The 17,066-nt window shown below is 54.5% G+C and overlaps 3 protein-coding genes across 3 annotated transcripts in view; all 3 read left to right on the top strand.

Moving 5' to 3' along the window:
• Nucleotides 1-17,066, top strand: part of LOC128915987 (protocadherin gamma-C5-like) — a 248,422-nt gene that overhangs the window by 14,004 nt on the left and 217,352 nt on the right. The window lies entirely within an intron of this gene.
• On the top strand, nucleotides 7,981-10,476 carry LOC128916217 (protocadherin gamma-B5-like). The gene has a single exon (XM_054217579.1). It carries the CDS (start codon nucleotides 7,981-7,983, stop codon nucleotides 10,474-10,476), a length of 2,496 nt encoding a protein of 831 aa, XP_054073554.1.
• Nucleotides 12,384-15,782, top strand: LOC128916216 (protocadherin gamma-A12-like). The gene is given in 5 exon segments (XM_054217578.1): nucleotides 12,384-12,401; nucleotides 12,709-12,874; nucleotides 12,877-13,014; nucleotides 13,017-15,553; nucleotides 15,555-15,782. Coding segments are annotated over 5 exon segments (3,087 nt in total).

The raw sequence follows: 17,066 nt of genomic DNA, 5'->3' as shown, positions 1-17,066 counted from the left end.
AGGCTTCAAACGCTTGGCTTGTTTGATCGCAGCGCATGTCTCACATTCATGGATGACCTGCGCAATAGTGTCCATGGTCAAGTCCACCCCTCGGTCACAAGCCCATCTATATGTCGCATCTCTCCCTTGATGGCCTGAGGAGTCATGGGCCCACCGAGCTATGAATAGTTCACCCTTATGTTGCCAGTCCAGATCTACCTGAGCCACTTCAATCCTAGCGGCCCGATCCACCTGCTGGTTGTTCTGATGTTCCTCCGTGGCCCGATTCTTCGGTACGTGGGCATCTACATGGCGTACTTTCACAACCAGATTCTCTATCCGGGCAGCAATATCTTGCCATAGGTCAGCAGCCCAGATGGGTTTGCCTCTGCACTGCCAGTTGCTCTGCTTCCACTGCTGTAACCACCCCCACAGAGCATTTGCCACCATCCATGAGTCAGTGTAGAGATAAAGTACTGGCCATTTTTCTCGCTCAGCAATGTCCAAAGCCAGCTGAATGGCTTTCACCTCTGCAAACTGGCTCGATTCACCCTGTCCCTCACTGGCTTCTGCAACCCGTCGTGTAGGACTCCACACAGCAGCCTTCCACTTTCGATGCTTTCCCACAATACGGCAGGACCCATCAGTGCACAGGGCATATTTCTTCTCATTTTCTGGCAGTTTATTATATGGTGGGGCCTCTTCTGCACACGTCACCTCCTCCTCTGGTGACATTCCGAAATCCTTGCCTTCTGGGCAGTCCATGATCACTTCCAGAATTCCTGGGCGATGGGGGTTTCCCATTCGAGTTCGCTGCGTGATCAGTGCAGTCCACTTACTCCATGTAGCATCGGTTGCACGATGTGTGGTGGGGACCCTTTCTTTGAACATCCAACCCAGCACCGGCAGTCGAGGTGCTAAGAGGAGCTGTGCTTCTGTGCCAACTACTTCCGAAGCAGCTCGAACCCCTTCATACGCTGCCAATATCTCTTTTTCTGTTGGAGTGTAGCGGGCTTCGGATCCTCTGTATCCCCGACTCCAAAACCCTAGGGGTCAACCTCGAGTCTCCCCTGGTGCTTTCTGCCAGAGGCTCCAGGTAGGGCCGTTCTCCCCGGCTGTGGTGTAGAGCACATTTTTAACATGTTGTCCTGCCCGGACTGGCCCCAGGGCCACTGCATGGACTATTTCCTGTTTGATTTGTTCAAAAGCTTGTCGTTGCTCAGGACCCCATTTAAAATCATTCTTCTTCCGGGTTACTTGATACAGAGGGCTTACAATTTGACTGTAATCTGGGATATGCATTCTCCAAAAACCCACAATGCCTAAGAAAGCCTGTGTTTCCTTTTTACTTGTTGGTGGAGACATAGCTGCTATTTTGTTGATCACATCCATTGGAATCTGACGGCGTCCATCTTGCCATTTTATTCCTAAAAACTGGATCTCCTGCGCAGGTCCCTTGACCTTACTTTGCTTTATGGCAAAACCAGCATTCAGAAGGATTTGGACTATTTTACTCCCTTTCTCAAAAACTTCTTCTGCTGTGTTTCCCCATACAATGATGTCATCAATGTACTGCAGATGTTCTGGAGCTTCACCCTGTTCCAGTGCAGTCTGGATCAGTCCATGGCAAATGGTGGGGCTGTGTTTCCACCCCTGGGGCAGTCGATTCCAGGTGTATTGGACGCCCCTCCAAGTGAAAACAAACTGTGGCCTGCACTCTGCTGCCAAAGGGATTGAGAAGAATGCATTCGCTATATCAATCGTGGCATACCACTTGGCTGCCTTGAACTCCAGTTCGTATTGGAGTTCTAGCATGTCCGGCACAGCAGCACTCAGCGGTGGCGTGACTTCATTCAGACCACGATAGTCTACAGTTAGCCTCCACTCTCCATTAGATTTTCGCACCGGCCATATGGGACTGTTAAAGGGTGAGCGAGTCTTGCTGATCACTCCTTGAACCTCTAGTTGACGAATCAGCTTATGGATGGGAATCAGAGAGTCTCAGTTAGTGCGATATTGCCGCCGATGCACCGTTGTGGTAGCAATCGGCACCTGTTGTTCTTCGACCCTCAACAACCCCACAACAGCAGAGTCCTCTGAGAGACCAGGCAAGGTACACAACTGTTTAACTTCCTCTGTCTCCAAGGCAGCTATGCCAAAAGCCCAGCGGTACCCTTTTGGGTCCTTAAAATACCCTCTCCTGAGGTAATCTATACCAAGGATACATGGAGCCTCTGGGCCAGTCACAATGGGATGTTTTTGCCACTCATTCCCAGTTAGGCTCACTTCTGCCTCCGGTACAGTCAACTCTTGGGATCCGCCTGTGACCCCAGAAATACAAATGGTTTCTGTCCCTCTATAGCTTGATGGTATTAAAGTACACTGTGCACCCGTGTCCACTAGAGCCTTATACTCCTGTGGGTCTGATGTGCCAGGCCATCGAATCCACACCGTCCAATAAACCCGGTTGTCCCTTTCCTCCACCTGGCTGGAGGCAGGGCCCCCCTAATACTGGTCATAGTATCCATTACTCACTTCTTGCATAAATGACTTGGAAGTTCCTTCAAGAGGATCAGAAGCAAGATCAGGCCTTCTGCTCTGTCTGGGGAACGGCCCACTGGAAACTGGGGCGGCACTTTTCCTGGAGGGATCCCCTTTTGTGGTTGTTCTTCTTTGCAACTCCTGTACCCGTGTCCGCAGGATCGAAGTAGGTTGTCCATCCCACTTCCTCATGTCCTCTCCGTGGTCCCGCAGGTAGAACCACAGGGTGCCTCGTGGTGTGTACCCTCTGTACTCTCTCTCTTGAGTGGGGAAATGCCTGCTTCTAATAGCTGAGACGCTGGCCCGTGCAGGTGGGGAGTGGGAGATATTCTCTTCAAGTTGCTGGACCTTCTGCGACAGTTTCTCCACAGCTGAGACAAGGGGGGAAGAGAGACTTTCTTCATATCGCCGGAGCCGGCCAGCCACCTCATCCACCATTGGTCCCTCTTCACCTTTCCATTCCATTACTGCCAGGGAGTTGGCATATGACGATGGTGCGCTCCGTACAAACTTCCGCCACATGGGCCTTGTGCATCGCACCTCATCAGGGTCTGTGGGTACGTCTGCATTGTCCAAGTCATAATAAATCATCTCCCGCACGGCTAATTCTCTCAGGTACTGGATACCTCTTTCCATGGTAGTCCACTTGCTTGGCTGACATACAACACCCTCACTGAAGGGGTACCTCTCCCTCACGCCTAACAGGAGTCGTTTCCAGAGGCTGAGGGCTTGGGTCTTTTTCCCAATTGCCTTGTCAATGCCGCCTTCCCTAGACAGGGATCCCAGCTGCCTGGCCTCCCTACCCTCTAATTCCAGGCTACTGGCCCCGTTATCCCAGCACCGGAGCAGCCAGGTGACAATGTGCTCACCTGAAAGTCGGCTAAAATCTTTTCGCATATCCCGCAACTCACTCAAGGATAGGGATCGAGTAATTATCTCTGGTTCTGCCTCTTCCTCCTGCTCTCGTGATGACCCTGGTTCATCATCATCTCTTACTAAGTGAACTGATTTCTTTGTGTACTTCTTCTGTATGGGGGCAACTGATAACGGCACGGGTTGGTTCCCTGGTTCAGTGGCAGTGTCCGTCGCAGGGGTTGCAGTAGCCGCAGTGTCCGTCGCAGGGGTTGCAGTAGCCGCAGTGTCCGTCACAGGGGTTGCAGTAGCTGCAGTGGCTGCTGGTCTGGTTTCCATCTCTTCCCCCTGAGGGTGCTGCATAATTCTCAGCAGTGCCTGGTAGATACTGGCCAGGGCCCAGCACAGCGCGGTGAGTTGTGCCTCTCTAGAATAGCCACAGCATTTTCCCTTCAAACATTCTACCACTTTATCAGGGTCCTGTAATTGTTCAGGGGTGAAGTCCCAGACCATTGGAGGTGAGTAGTTCTCTAGGTACCTGCCCATGCTCTCCCACATGCCGTGCCACCCCTGACTATCCAGCCTCGGAGCAGATCTCCAGGTGGTAGTCTTAAATAGTCACTTAACCCTAAACAAGACCTGGAACGTATTCAGGAGACATAACACTAGGAACACGCTGGTTTGAGTATCCCAAGGATATTAAAAATTCTCAAAAGTTGTCATACCTGACCCGAAGGAGAAAAGGGAGGCAAAAGGGCTGGGGAAAGTGCCCCCCCCTGTTTCCCCTACAGACTGGGTGTAATTATTAATAAATTCTGAGAGACGGTGTCCAATGTACGGACAGGACAGCAAAACTACATAAACACCCCAAAATAGCTGTCTGAACAGTGATGTTATCATATCATAAACAGATATCGCACAGGACAGCAGAATGATAATCCTCATCCCTCTTCCAGACACGGTAAACAGCATTGCAGGGAGTACATAAGCCATATAGGAATTTATATAACACAGCCATGAGAACAAACCAAGCAACATGATGACCAGTGACTATTTACCTAATAAAATAAATGCATACAAAAAAAAAAAAAATCCGTTTTTCCACGTTCTAGTTGGATTCTGTCGTTATTTCAACCCTTCGAGCCCCACGTTGGGTGCCAAAAAGGACTGTTGTGGTTTAGCCTCAGACGGCAACAAAGAACCACGTGCCGCTCGCTCGGGCCTTCCCGATACAGGAAGAATCGGAGGAGAAAAAAGGCAAGACTCTTGGGTTGAGACAAAGGCAGTTTAACAGAACAGCAAAGGGAACAGGCAAACAACAACAATAACACGGATAGAGGAATATACGAACACGATTACGGAACCGCCGCTCCCCGCCGCTCACTGACCGGACCCGGTACTCCCCAGCCCGCTCCAAGCGGCGACTTCCTGCCCCCTCCCCCGGCAGCTCAGGGTGGGCATGGCTCACATGGCATGGAATACCAGGAAAAATTAACCCTATCCCCGCCGGAACCAGGACACTGCTGCCAAGGCCTGCGGCATTCATGCTGTGATCATGGATTCCCTGTCCTGAAAGATGATGCTAGTCCTCCAATCATAAGGTATTTGCACACTAAATGTGCATGTAGAATGATGATGCATGAGTAGAAGGCTTATAATTCCTGTGTGAAACCTCCTTGATATAGTGCTGTGTTTTGTATTTGGGATGGACATAGTGTTGGTAGAACAGTGATGTTCTTGGTTGTGCTAAGCAGTCAAGGCCTTTTCTGCTCCTCACGCTGCCCTGCCAGTGGGTAGGCTGAGAGTGCACAAGAAGTTGTGAGGGGATACAACAGGGACAGCTGACCCCAACTGACCAAAATGCTATTCCATTCCATGTGACATCATGCACAGTATATAAAGTTGGGGGAAGAAGAAGGAAGTGGGAGACAAATTTGGAATTATGGTGTTTGTCTTCCCAAGGAACTGTTACACGTGATGGAGCCCTGCTGTCCTGGAGAGGGCTGAACATGTGCCTGCCGATACGAAGTGGTGAATGAACTCCTTATTTCACTTTGCTTGTGTGCGTGGCGTTTTCTTTACTTATTAAACAGTCTTTATGTCAACCCATGGGTTTTCTCACTGTTACTGTTCTGATTCTCTTCCCCACCCCAAATGGGAGAGAGAGCAAGAGGCCATGTGGTCCTAGCTGCCAGCTGGAGTTGAACCTTGACAGTGATACAGATGGTAGGATTCAGTGTACCCACAGCATTTTGCAGACAACACCAAGCTGAGTGGTGCAGTTAATTCACTAGAGGGAAGGGATGCCATTGAGAGGGATCTGGACAGGTTGGAGGGGTGGCTCCATGTGAAACTCATGAAGTTCAAGAAGGCCAAGTGCGAGGTTGTGCACCTGGGGCAGGGCAACCCCCACATTTTATAGAGACAGAGGTAGTGAGAGCAGCCGTTGAGCCCAAGAAGGACGTGGCCAGCAGGTCGAGGATTCTCCCCCTCTACTCTGCTTTCATGAGACCCTACCTGCAGTGCTGTGTGCAGTTATGGGGCCCACAGTCAAAAAAGACATTGACGTGCTACAGTAGGTCTACAGAAGGACAGAAAAATGGCCAAAGGACTGGAACATTTCTGCTTGCTATGTAGAATGGCTGAGAGAGTAGAGGTTCTTCAGCCTGGAGAAGATAAGGCTCTGGGGAGACTTTATTGTGCCTTTTCATTAAATAAAGGGGGCTTCTAAGAAAGATGGAGAGTTTTTACCAGGTCCTGTTGTGACAGGAGAAAGGCAATGGTTTTAAACTGAAAGAAGGTAGATTTCAATGGAACATAAGGAAGAAATGTTTTACGATGAGGGTGGTGAGATGCTGAAAGAGGTTTCCCAGAGAAGTTGTGCATGTACCATCCACAACTCGACCAACAGGTTGAGGGAAGGGATTTTCCACCTCTACTCTGCTTTCATGAGTCCCCACCTGGAGTGCTATGTCCAGCTATGGAGTCCACAATTGAAAAAGACATGGACCTTTTAGAGTAGATCCAGAGAAGGGTCAGGAAATTGGTGAAAGGGCTGGAATATTTCTGTTTGCTATGTAGCAGGCCTGAGAGAGTAGGGGTTCTTCAGCCAGGAGCACAGAAGGTTCTGGGGACACTTTATTGCACTTTCTTATTATATAAAGGGGGCTTCTAAGAAAGACAGAGAGTACTTTTTACCAGGGCCTGTTTTGATAGGAGAAGGGACAACAGATTTAAACTGAAAGAGGGTAGGTTTCAATTGGACATGAGGAAGAAATGTTTTACAATGAGAGTGGTGGAAGAGGTTTCCCAGAGAAGTAGTGGATGTGCCATCATTGGAAGGATTCAAGGTCAGGTTGGGTGGGCCTTTGAGCAATGTGATCTAGTGAAGGATATCCCTGCTCTTGGCAGCCAACTAGATGATCTTTGAAGGTCCCTTCCAACCCAAACTTTTCTATGATTCAATTAAAGACTCGATGTGGCTTTGCACTTTCCCATTCTCAGTCCCTCAAGTATGGACGTGCAAAAGAAGGAACTTTTGTGAACTACAAACAAAATAGCTAATGTTCCTCTGCTAACTTGGAGCTATAAACCTTCCTTAAGGGTGATACTTTTCTCAGTGTGATACTTCTCCCTAAAAAAAAAAAAGTCAACAGTGGTCAAACGTGAGAGATTTCAATGAGACAAAGGGGGAAATGCAGGGAAGGTGGAAACACTTTGGAGGTCTGGCGTGACAGGATTGAAAAGACTTGTGCTTCATTCTTTTTCTGATCACTTATGAATTACTGAAATACAAATATTTCCTTCTGAGTCCCCCATAAAGGAAGCAGAATTGAAAATACCTGACAGAGTGCTAAAAGTCTCCTAATGCATTCTGTAGTTATAGCATCATATCTTGCTCTTATAACTCTCTCTTGATGTTCTTAAGTGCAGCTCAGTTCCTCTACGTATTGCTCTGCCACAAAGATTTCCTTCAAATATTCACTATGACTCAAGGAGATGACCTAAAAATACTTGACAGCGTATGTCAGTTTTAAAAGCCTTTGAAGTTGAACCAAGAATGTGTTTCTGTACTTCCGGATTCTGGTGTACAAACTGTATCTCAAGTACAAGAGTTACACAAAAAGTGTAAAGTGTCTTAGAACATGGCATTTAAGATTTTGAATTCAATTCTCAGAGTGTGCATGAGGAAACTTCTTTATTGCCCTTGAACACTTATTTCCTTCTTGGTTTTCATGCCAACTAACACCACAAGCCCTAAAAGTCCTTTATCAAGCGTAATAGTAGTTTAAAAATCCACTGCAAGTAGAAAATCCTTTTCAGTATGAGACTGCTGTTGGTGTTAAAATGAAGAGCGTTCCTGCTAAGAATTAAGCAAGTGCCTCCGTGCTTACTGAACCTAAAAAAGGAGAGACCCCAAAGCTGGGGGCAGCCACTGAAAAGCGGCCAAAAGTCTGGGCCCCGGGAGCGCGGACATGGGCCGGCTGCGGTGTCGTGGCGGCGCCTCCGGGTGCCGCTGTTGGCCGACACGGAGCCGCGCTGGAGCCGCAGCCGAAGCCGGAGTCGCGGCAGCGGCAGGAGGGAGGAGCGCGGCAAGCTCTGGCGACAATGGCGGTGAGGCAGAATCAGACTGACTGTAGGCGGCGAGCGGCCGGGCGAGCGGTGCTGCTGCCCGCTTTGCTGCTGGTGTTGTGCTGCCGGGCGGCGGCGGAGCGGATCCGGTACGCCATCCCCGAGGAGCTGGGCAGAGGCTCGCTGGTGGGGCCGCTGGCGCGGGACCTGGGGCTGAGCCCGGCGGAGCTGCCGGCACGCAAGCTGCGGGTGGCGTCTGCCGCTAACAGGCAGCTGAAATACTTCACGGTGAGCGGGGAGAGCGGGAACCTGTACGTGAGCGAGAGGCTGGACCGGGAGGAGATGTGCGGCGAGTCGGCGTCCTGCTCCGTCAGCTTCGAGGCGCTGGTGCAGAACCCGCTCAACGTTTTCCACGTCGAGGTGGCCATCCAGGACGTCAACGACAACGCGCCGACCTTCAGCAAGGCTGCTCTCCACCTCGAGATCGGTGAATGGACAACTCCCGGGGCTCGTTTTCCGCTGGAGATGGCCCGAGACGCAGACGTGGGCAGCAATTCATTACTGACTTACCAGCTCACTGCCAACCCGTCCTTCACTCTGGCCCTCAAGGAGAGACCGGGTGGAAAGAAGCAGCCGGAATTAGTGCTGGAGAGAGAGCTGGACCGGGAGAAGCAGAGCTCCTTTGAGCTGGTGCTGACGGCGGTGGATGGCGGGGACCCCGTGAAATCGGGGACTGTCCAGGTTCGCGTGAACGTGACGGACGCCAACGACAACGCGCCCGTGTTCAGTAAGAGCGTGTACGAGGCGCGAGTGCGGGAGAATGTGCCGTCTGGGTCGCTGGTGGTGCGGGTGCGAGCCACGGATGCGGACGCGGGGTCCAACGGGCGGGTGTCCTACTCCTTCGGCAACGTCCCGGACGGCGTCCGCGCCTTGTTCAGTGTCGAGAGCGACAGCGGCGAGGTGAGGACGGCGGGGCCCCTGGATTTCGAGGAGAAGAGTAAATACAGCTTCGGTCTGGAGGCGAGAGATGGCGGAGGTCTGGTGGCGCACTGCGAATTGCAGATCGACATCAGCGACGAGAACGACAACGCTCCCGAAATCACGGTGTTGTCGGTGTCGAGCCCTGTGCCCGAGGACGCGCCGGCAGGCACGGTGGTGGCCCTACTGAACGTGAACGACGCGGACTCCGGGGAGAACGGTCAGGTGTGGTGCGAGCTGTCGGGCGAGGCGCCGCTGTCGATGGTGTCGTCGTCGGTGGGGTCGTACAAGGTGGTGACGGCGAGCGCGCTGGACCGCGAGCAGGCGTCCGAGCACCGAGTGACGGTGGTGGCCAGGGACCGGGGCAGCCCGTCGCTGTCGAGCCGCGCGTCGCTGGTGCTGGAGGTGTCGGACGTGAACGACAACGCGCCGGTGTTCGAGGAGGCGGCCTACAGCGCCTACGTGTCGGAGAACAACGCGGCGGGCGCGCCGGTGGTGCGCGTGCGCGCGCGGGACGCGGACGCGGGCGCCAACGGGCGCGTGAGCTACTGGCTGGCGGGCGGCAGCGCGGGCGCGGCGCCCTACGTGTCGGTGGAGGCGCGGAGCGGCGCGGTGTACGCGCAGCGCTCCTTCGACTACGAGCAGTGCCGCGAGTTCGCGGTGGCGGTGCGGGCGCAGGACGGCGGGGCGCCGTCGCGGAGCTCCACGGCCACGGTGCGCGTCTTCGTGCTGGACCGCAACGACAACGCGCCGCGCGTGCTCTGGCCGGCGGCGGCGGGAGCGGGAGCGTCGGGGTCGGGAGCGTCGTCGTTGCCGGCGGCGTTCGAGGTGGTGCCGCGTTCGGCCGAGGCCGGCTACCTGGTGGGCAAGGTGGTGGCGGTGGACGCGGACGCGGGGCGCAACGCGTGGCTGTCGTACGAGCTGGTGCAGGCGTCGGAGCCGGCGCTGTTCCGCGTGGGGCTGCACAGCGGCGAGGTGCGGACGGCGCGGGCCGTGTCGGAGAGGGACGCGGCGAAGCAGCGTGTGGTGGCCGTGGTGAAGGACCACGGGCAGCCGGCACTGTCAGCCACGGCCACGCTGCACGTGGTGCTGGCCGAGAGCTTGCAGGAGGCGCTGCCGGAGCTGAGCGAGCGGGCGGCGGGCGCCGACTCGGCGGCCGAGCTGCAGTTCTACCTGGTGCTGGCGCTGGCGCTGCTCTCCGCCCTCTTCCTGCTGAGCGTGGCGCTGGCCGTGCTGGCGCGGCTGCGCCGGGCCGGGCCGCCCGCCGTGCTGCGCTGCCTGGGCGCGCAGCGCTTCTCCGTGCCCGGCGCCGCCTTCCCGGCCGACTTCTGCGAGGGCACCTTGCCCTACTCCTACAACCTGTGCGTGGCGCCGGCACGCGCCGTGGCCGAGGGCGCTTGGCCGCCGCCACCGCTGTCCAGCGTGCCCGCGGAGGAGCTGCTCGGCGCGGAGCCCTGCGGGAAGCCGAGCCCGAGCAGCAGCGCCGGCGCGGGAGAGCCGCCCACCGACGCCCCGCAGGTGTGTAAGCCCTCTCGCTCTCGCTGTTTTCTTTGATCTGTGCTGAACCTCCGTGCCTATTCCCCTGGGATTTCGGGGGGTGATGTGGATGGGGAGTGCTGGTCCTTGTGTCCCTGAAGAAATGAAAGATCGGGGTAACTTTATTCCATTCAGAGCAAGCCGTTAGCCGTGCTCTCCTTGATTTATGGGTGCTCACGGGTTGATGTTCAGCTGAGGTTTTTGTCTCCAAGGCTTGTGCTGCCTAAAGTCTTCTGAGGTATTAAGGGTGAAGGGAATGCCTATTGTGTAGAAAGAGATCCGCTGATTCTGCATGACAGACTCGGAATTAAGACGTGCAGTTGGAGATGTTTAATTTCATGATGTTCATCTCAGAGGTTTTTGTCTCCAAGGCTTGTGCTGCCTAAAATCGTTTGAGTTATTAACGGTGAGGGTGAAACCTTACCATTCATGATCTGTGTTTTATACACAGGTGAAGGTGTAGGCCGAGATCTGAAAAAAAAAAAAAAAAGAAAGAAAAAAAAAGAGAGAGGTAAGAGAGAGGTACTTGGACCTCCAGGTTGGTCGCGTTGACAGGGGAATACTAGACCGCGAAATTCAGTGTCTCGGACAATTTTGCAACAGTCATTGTATCTGCCTGTTTACAATGGGAGGGCTCTACCCATCCTGAGAACAAATGTCAATCGAGAAGGAAGTACTCCAAATGAGAGCAATTAGGCACTTTAACAATGTCCATTTCCACATTTACCTGTGTTCCGGGCACAGTTTAGAGTGTGCAGCCGTACTTGTCTCACGCTGTCCTACAGTATTTGGTTGAAAAGGTGTCCTACCAGCGTGAAGGATCAAGAATTAGATGAATGCTTTACTAACAAGCATCAATCTCTTAGACCTTGATTTCTGAGAAAATCAAAGCCCCTCCATGGCCATTCAAGCTATCGAATTACTTGTTTAAAATGTAATTTGGAGTATTAAAAGTGGAAACCACATGTTAAAGTCCTTCCACTTTCCTTTTCCAGTATTAGCTCCGTCTGCAGATGTACCAAGATTTTAGGGTAATTCAGCTTCTCCCATCCAATTCAAAAATACTGTTGAGAGTAGACCCATATCCGGAAAACGGGTGGACAAGAAGAATTTGCGGCAAATCAGCTCTATCGTATGGCTGCTATCAGCCCCTTTTGCAGATGATTCTGGCCAGGCTCACTGCAGGTGCTTCCCGCCTCCTGGATAGCTGCAGTACAATTAGTGCGAAGTGATGACCCACAGCCTGCAAGCGGAGTGGATGGGAGAGGGTGATTTTCGAACATTAGGAGAGCCTCCCTCTGTGCTCCTTTGTAAGGAATGTCTTCTATGGAGACATTCCATAGCCCATGGCAGGTGCCTGATCAACTCCACCTCCTCAGGATCTTTACTGGCTTAGCTGGCATATATTCTCTGTTGATTGATCCCGCCTTCCGCAGCCTTTAAACATCTAATCTCAGTCAGAAGTAGTGGTGTCATTAATTTGAAGCGCGCTCCATATGAGCTGTAGTATTCAAAGCATTAAGGTATTTAAAGCGTAAAGTATTTAAGGTATTCCTGACGTTTGAGCTAGTAAGCCTGATACGTCTGGTTCCCTGGGGGAGCGTCTGAGTATCACGTTTTGGTTTTCAGAGCTTGTTTTCTTTGCTGGCCTTACACCAGTCATTCAAGCATGACTGCTATAAAAATTCATGGTGAGGGTTTTGCTTTTGGACTAATAGAATAAGAGTCATAACAGTATACAGGCCATATTAAGCAAAAGACAATATTTTATTTCACATCTATAGCCATTAGCAAGTCATTTCGCCCGTGCGTTACAAATAACATGCGTCATTAAAGAAAAGAACGGCTTAGGGAAAAGCCAATGCAGGAAGTCATCGGACTCTATTTGAGGAGGATCATCCTTGTTCCTTTGCATATTATTCGGGATGTGGGGAATTAAATGGGTGAGGGAAACGTCATTCAAGCACGACCGCTAAAACCGCTGTGTAATTCGTGATACGGATTGTGCTGTCGGACTAGTGGGACAAGACCAGTTATATTCTATACAACATATTAAGAAAAAATAATAGATATAATCTATCATCATTACAAAAACAGGCTTCCGTGCGGTAGAAATCACAGGTCCACGGAAGGTCTATTATTTCTTTCTGTCGTGATTAATTCGATAATCAAAGAAGTGATGGATGGTTTGGAGATAAGGCATCGCAGGAGGGATCCCCAGGGGAGGGGAAACGATGTGTCCGTGTCGAGTGTCCGTCGGCGCTACCTGCCCGTAGGAAAGGGCGGCGGGCAGCGCTGGGCAGTGCTGTGTGGCTGCAGTGCCGGGAGGAGGCTGCGGGTGCCGCTGTTGACCGAGGAGGAGCGAGAAGGCGGCAGGAGCGGTGCAGGCAACCCCGCCCGCTGCGGCTCGGCTCGCTCGCTGGCTGGGCGGTCGGTCTGTCTGCGAGCGTCCGGGTGGTGCGGAGCCGTGGTGCGGAGGGGCCGAGGGCAGCGGCGAGAAGGGGAAGGAGCCTGATCGGCAGCCGGATCGGGAGGTAGATCGGGAGGCGGAACGGCGCGCGGCGGTGCCGCGTCGGAAATGTGCGTGTTGGGATGGCTCTGGGTCCGGCGGGATCGAGCCATGCTGTGGTGCGTCCTGGTGGCAGCGTGGAAGGCAGCGTGCGGACAGCTGCGCTACTCGGTTCCCGAGGAGATGCCGAAGGGCTCGTTCGTGGGCGACGTGGCCAAGGACCTGGCGCTGGACACGCCGGTGCTCCAAGACGGCGGCGTCTGCGTAGTGTCCGAAGGTAGGACACAGTATTTCGGTCTGCACGGAAAGACGGGACATTTAGTGACGGCGGAGAGGATAGACAGAGAGCAGCTGTGCGAGAGTGTGCAGCAATGCGTGCTGCGCTGTGAGGTGATCGTGGAGGGGGAGATGCGGGTTTACGGAATCGAAGTGGAAATCAGGGACATTAACGACAACGCCCCCAGCTTTCGAGAAACAGAAACGGAGCTGAAAATTAGTGAGACGACAGCTATGGGGTCGCATTTTCCCCTGGCCGAGGCTCACGACCCGGACGTGGGACGCAATTCCCTGCAGAGGTACGAGCTGAGCGGCGACGAGCACTTCTCGCTATCCGTGCAGGCGAGCCCCGGCGGGGACCAGCGTCCCGAGCTGGTGCTGGCGAAAGCGCTGGACCGGGAGGAGGCGGCCTTTCACGAGCTGGTGCTGAGGGCGAGCGACGGCGGCGAGCCGTCGCGGACGGGCACGGCGCGGATCCGCGTGGCGGTACTGGACGCCAACGACAACGCGCCCGCGTTCAGGCAAGCGGAGTACACGGTGCGTGTGGCGGAGGACGTGCCCGTGGGCTCCGCCCTGCTTACCGTCACGGCCACCGACGCCGACGAGGGGATGAACGGCAACGTGAAATACTCGTTCAAGAAAATCTCAGACAAAACCTCGAAAATTTTCCAGCTGCACGTCGAGAGGGGAGATATCATTCTGGTGCGGAGCTTGGACTTCGAGGAAGGCGACTCGTACGAACTGGAGGTGCAGGCACGGGACGGCGGGGGCCTTTCCGACACTGCAAAAGTCACAATCACGGTGACAGACGTGAATGACAACGTGCCCGAGATTTCGGTGCGGTCGGCGTTGAACGACATCTCTGAGGATGCCCCGCCGGGGACGGTGGTGGCCCTGCTGCACGTGCAGGACCGCGACTCGGGCCCCAACGGCCAGGTGCGGTGCAGCACCGCCGAGAGCCTCCCGTTCCGTCTGGAGAAGACTTTTGAGGACTACTACCGCGTGGTGACTGCCGAGGTGCTGGACCGTGAGGCGGTGTCGGAGTACAACGTGACGGTGCGGGCGTCGGACGGCGGTTCGCCGCCGCTGTGGAGCAGCGCGGTGCTGTCGCTGCGGGTGCTGGACGTGAACGACAACGCGCCGGTGTTCGCGGAGGCGCGGTACAGCGCGCGGGTGGCCGAGAACAACGCGGCGGGCGCGCTGGTGCTGACGGTGCGGGCGGCGGACGCGGACTGGGGTCAGAACGCGCGCGTGCGGTACCGGCTGTGGGAGGGGCGCGTGCGGGGCGCGCCGCTGTCGTCGTACGTGTCGGTGCACGCGGAGACGGGCGCGCTGTACGCGCTGCGCTCCTTCGACTACGAGGAGGTGCGCGAGGTGGGGCTGTGGGTGCGGGCGGAGGACGGCGGCGCGCCGTCGCTGAGCAGCAACGTGTCGGTGCGCCTGGTGATCGTGGACGAGAACGACAACGCGCCGCAGGTGCTGTACCCGCCGCCGGCGTCGGGCGCGGGCTGGGCGGGCGTGGAGCTGGCGCCGCGGTCGGCGGAGCCCGGGGCGCTGGTGGCCAAGGTGGTGGCGGTGGACGCGGACGCGGGGCAGAACGCGTGGCTGTCGTACGAGCTGGCGAAGGCGACGGAGCCGGCGCTGTTCCGCGTGGGGCTGCACAGCGGCGAGGTGCGCACGGCGCGGGTGCCGCTGTCCCGCGACGCGGCGCGGCAGAGCCTGGTAGTGGTGGTGAAGGACCACGGGCGTCCGGCGCTGTCGGCCACGGCCACGCTGACGGTGGTGCTGGCCGAGAGCGTGGGCGAGCTGCTGTCGGAGCTGGGCAGCGCGGCGGCGGCGGCGGCGGGCGAGCCGTCCGTCAGCCTGACGCGCTGGCTGGTGCTGGCCGTGGCGGCCGTGTCCTGCCTCTTCCTCGCCTTCCTGCTGCTGCTGCTGGCGCTGCGCCTGCGACGCTGGCGCCGCTCGCAGCTGCTGGCGGCGGGCAGCGGCGCCTTGCGCGGCGTCCCGGCCTCGCACTTCGTGGGCATCGACGGCGTCCGCGCCTTCCTGCACTCCTACTCGCACGAGGTGTCGCTCACCGCCGACTCGCGCAAGAGCCAGCTCCGCTTCTCGGGCGGCAGCTGCTGCGACACCCTCCCGGCGCGCCCGCCGCCCAACGAGCCCGCGCCGCTGCTCGCCGAGGACGCCGACGGCGCCCGCCGCGCCGACCCCGACGCTCCCCCGGTGAGTTCCTTCCACCACGCTTGCTCTGCCACGCCTCCTCTCCCTCTTCTCTGCTCTTTCCCACCCGTGTTCTCTGTCCTGTCTGTACGATGAGGTTTATTTACAAGGAAGGCAAAGCTTCGTTTATCAACTCGCTGTGTGGTGGTGTCTCTTTCTCTGGGGAGGTGAACGTGGTCTCGTTGTTCAGCGTTAGAGTAGGTGTGTGAAGCAGGAGAAGTGGGCAGCTGTTGGCTGGAGCTTCCTTGGAAAGGAGCTTTGTGGTGTTATCATGTGCCAGGTCGTTTCTCCTTTTGTCCCCGACATGTGTCAGTATTAGCTCTTCTGAAGGTATGTATTGCATGACCAGCAAAAGGCAGTTTTCGTTATTAGCAGGGTCAGCTATCTTCCCGACAGCACCTGTGCTTGAGTAGGATGAGAGTGTTTTGGAAGGGACTGTTAATGGCTCCCTGTATAACTCAGCTGCTCGTCGTTTCCACTGTTCTCAGCCTTTCTGTTTCTCCCTGATAACGGGGTGAGCAACGATATGTCTTTGTATTCGTTCATGCTTTGATCTTTGTGCACCGGGTGGAGGAAGGGACTGGGCAACAACTGGTCCCTTGTCGATGTCTGTCTGCCTGATTTGAAGATGAAGGACAACTTAGAAGTTGTGACTATTTGTGAAGGTTCTTGGGTAGTTGCATATGAAGGGGTATTGGAGGAAATGGGAGATATGTTTCTCTGATTCCCTTTCTTTTAAGTTTGACTTCTTTGAAAGAGAGCTAGATGTGTCTTGGCTTGACGATACATGCTATGGCAAGAGCCATAGGAGGGTGGGAGGGGAGAGATTCAAGGTAAGGGAGGAGACCTAAGGAGGGGGCTTGGCCCTGTGAAGATGTTCACTGACTCCGTCTTTTCTGGAGGACAGCTCCTCATTTACAATTAAAACCACCATGTGTCTTCACAGAAGGATGGTGAGTAGACAAATATATGTTCCATCTTAGTACAGAGATGTAAAGATATTGATGTGAAGTCCACGGGTGATTCTGGTGCATGTTGAAGAGAACTGGTCTGGGCAACTGGACCTTTGATGTTATATGCTTTCAAATTATGAGTGTCAAAGGACACCATGCAAGTTGTGAATGGTTGGAGATGACAGTCCTGGGAGTCTTCGTGAGGGTCTGTTGAAGGACACAAGAGATTTGCAGTGTTCCCTGTTTAGTGTCCATGTGTGATGTCATGCAATTGCATCTTCCCAAAGACTTTTTGCTAGCACATATATTATTCCAGCTGTATTGGGAGCCCTGGGTGGTTTTTCCCATGTCATTGCAGGGTGTCATCAACTGTTAACTAACATTTGAATTGTGTAGTTAGGAGAAATGTCATAAAGGGAGCTTTATGAAGAATAAACTGTATTTGTTTTCTACTAAATACCTGAATTATGTACCTACTGTAAGTTCCATAATCTGGAAGCATATGTTTTGATCTCTTCCTTTCTGCATGTGTCAGCTGGGCTATTCTCTCTGACAACATGTGGAAGATCTCATCTGCGATATTTGTCTGACTGTCCCGTATGTGGCTTTCATGTTTACAGCTGTAAAGGGAAAGACTTCCGTAGACATGT

The sequence above is a fragment of the Rissa tridactyla genome, chromosome 11 (genome assembly GCF_028500815.1).
Source record: "Rissa tridactyla isolate bRisTri1 chromosome 11, bRisTri1.patW.cur.20221130, whole genome shotgun sequence".
Classification (NCBI taxonomy): domain Eukaryota; kingdom Metazoa; phylum Chordata; class Aves; order Charadriiformes; family Laridae; genus Rissa; species Rissa tridactyla.
Note: the sequence above shows the minus strand (reverse complement) of the source record. Positions and strands in the feature narration are given on the sequence as shown.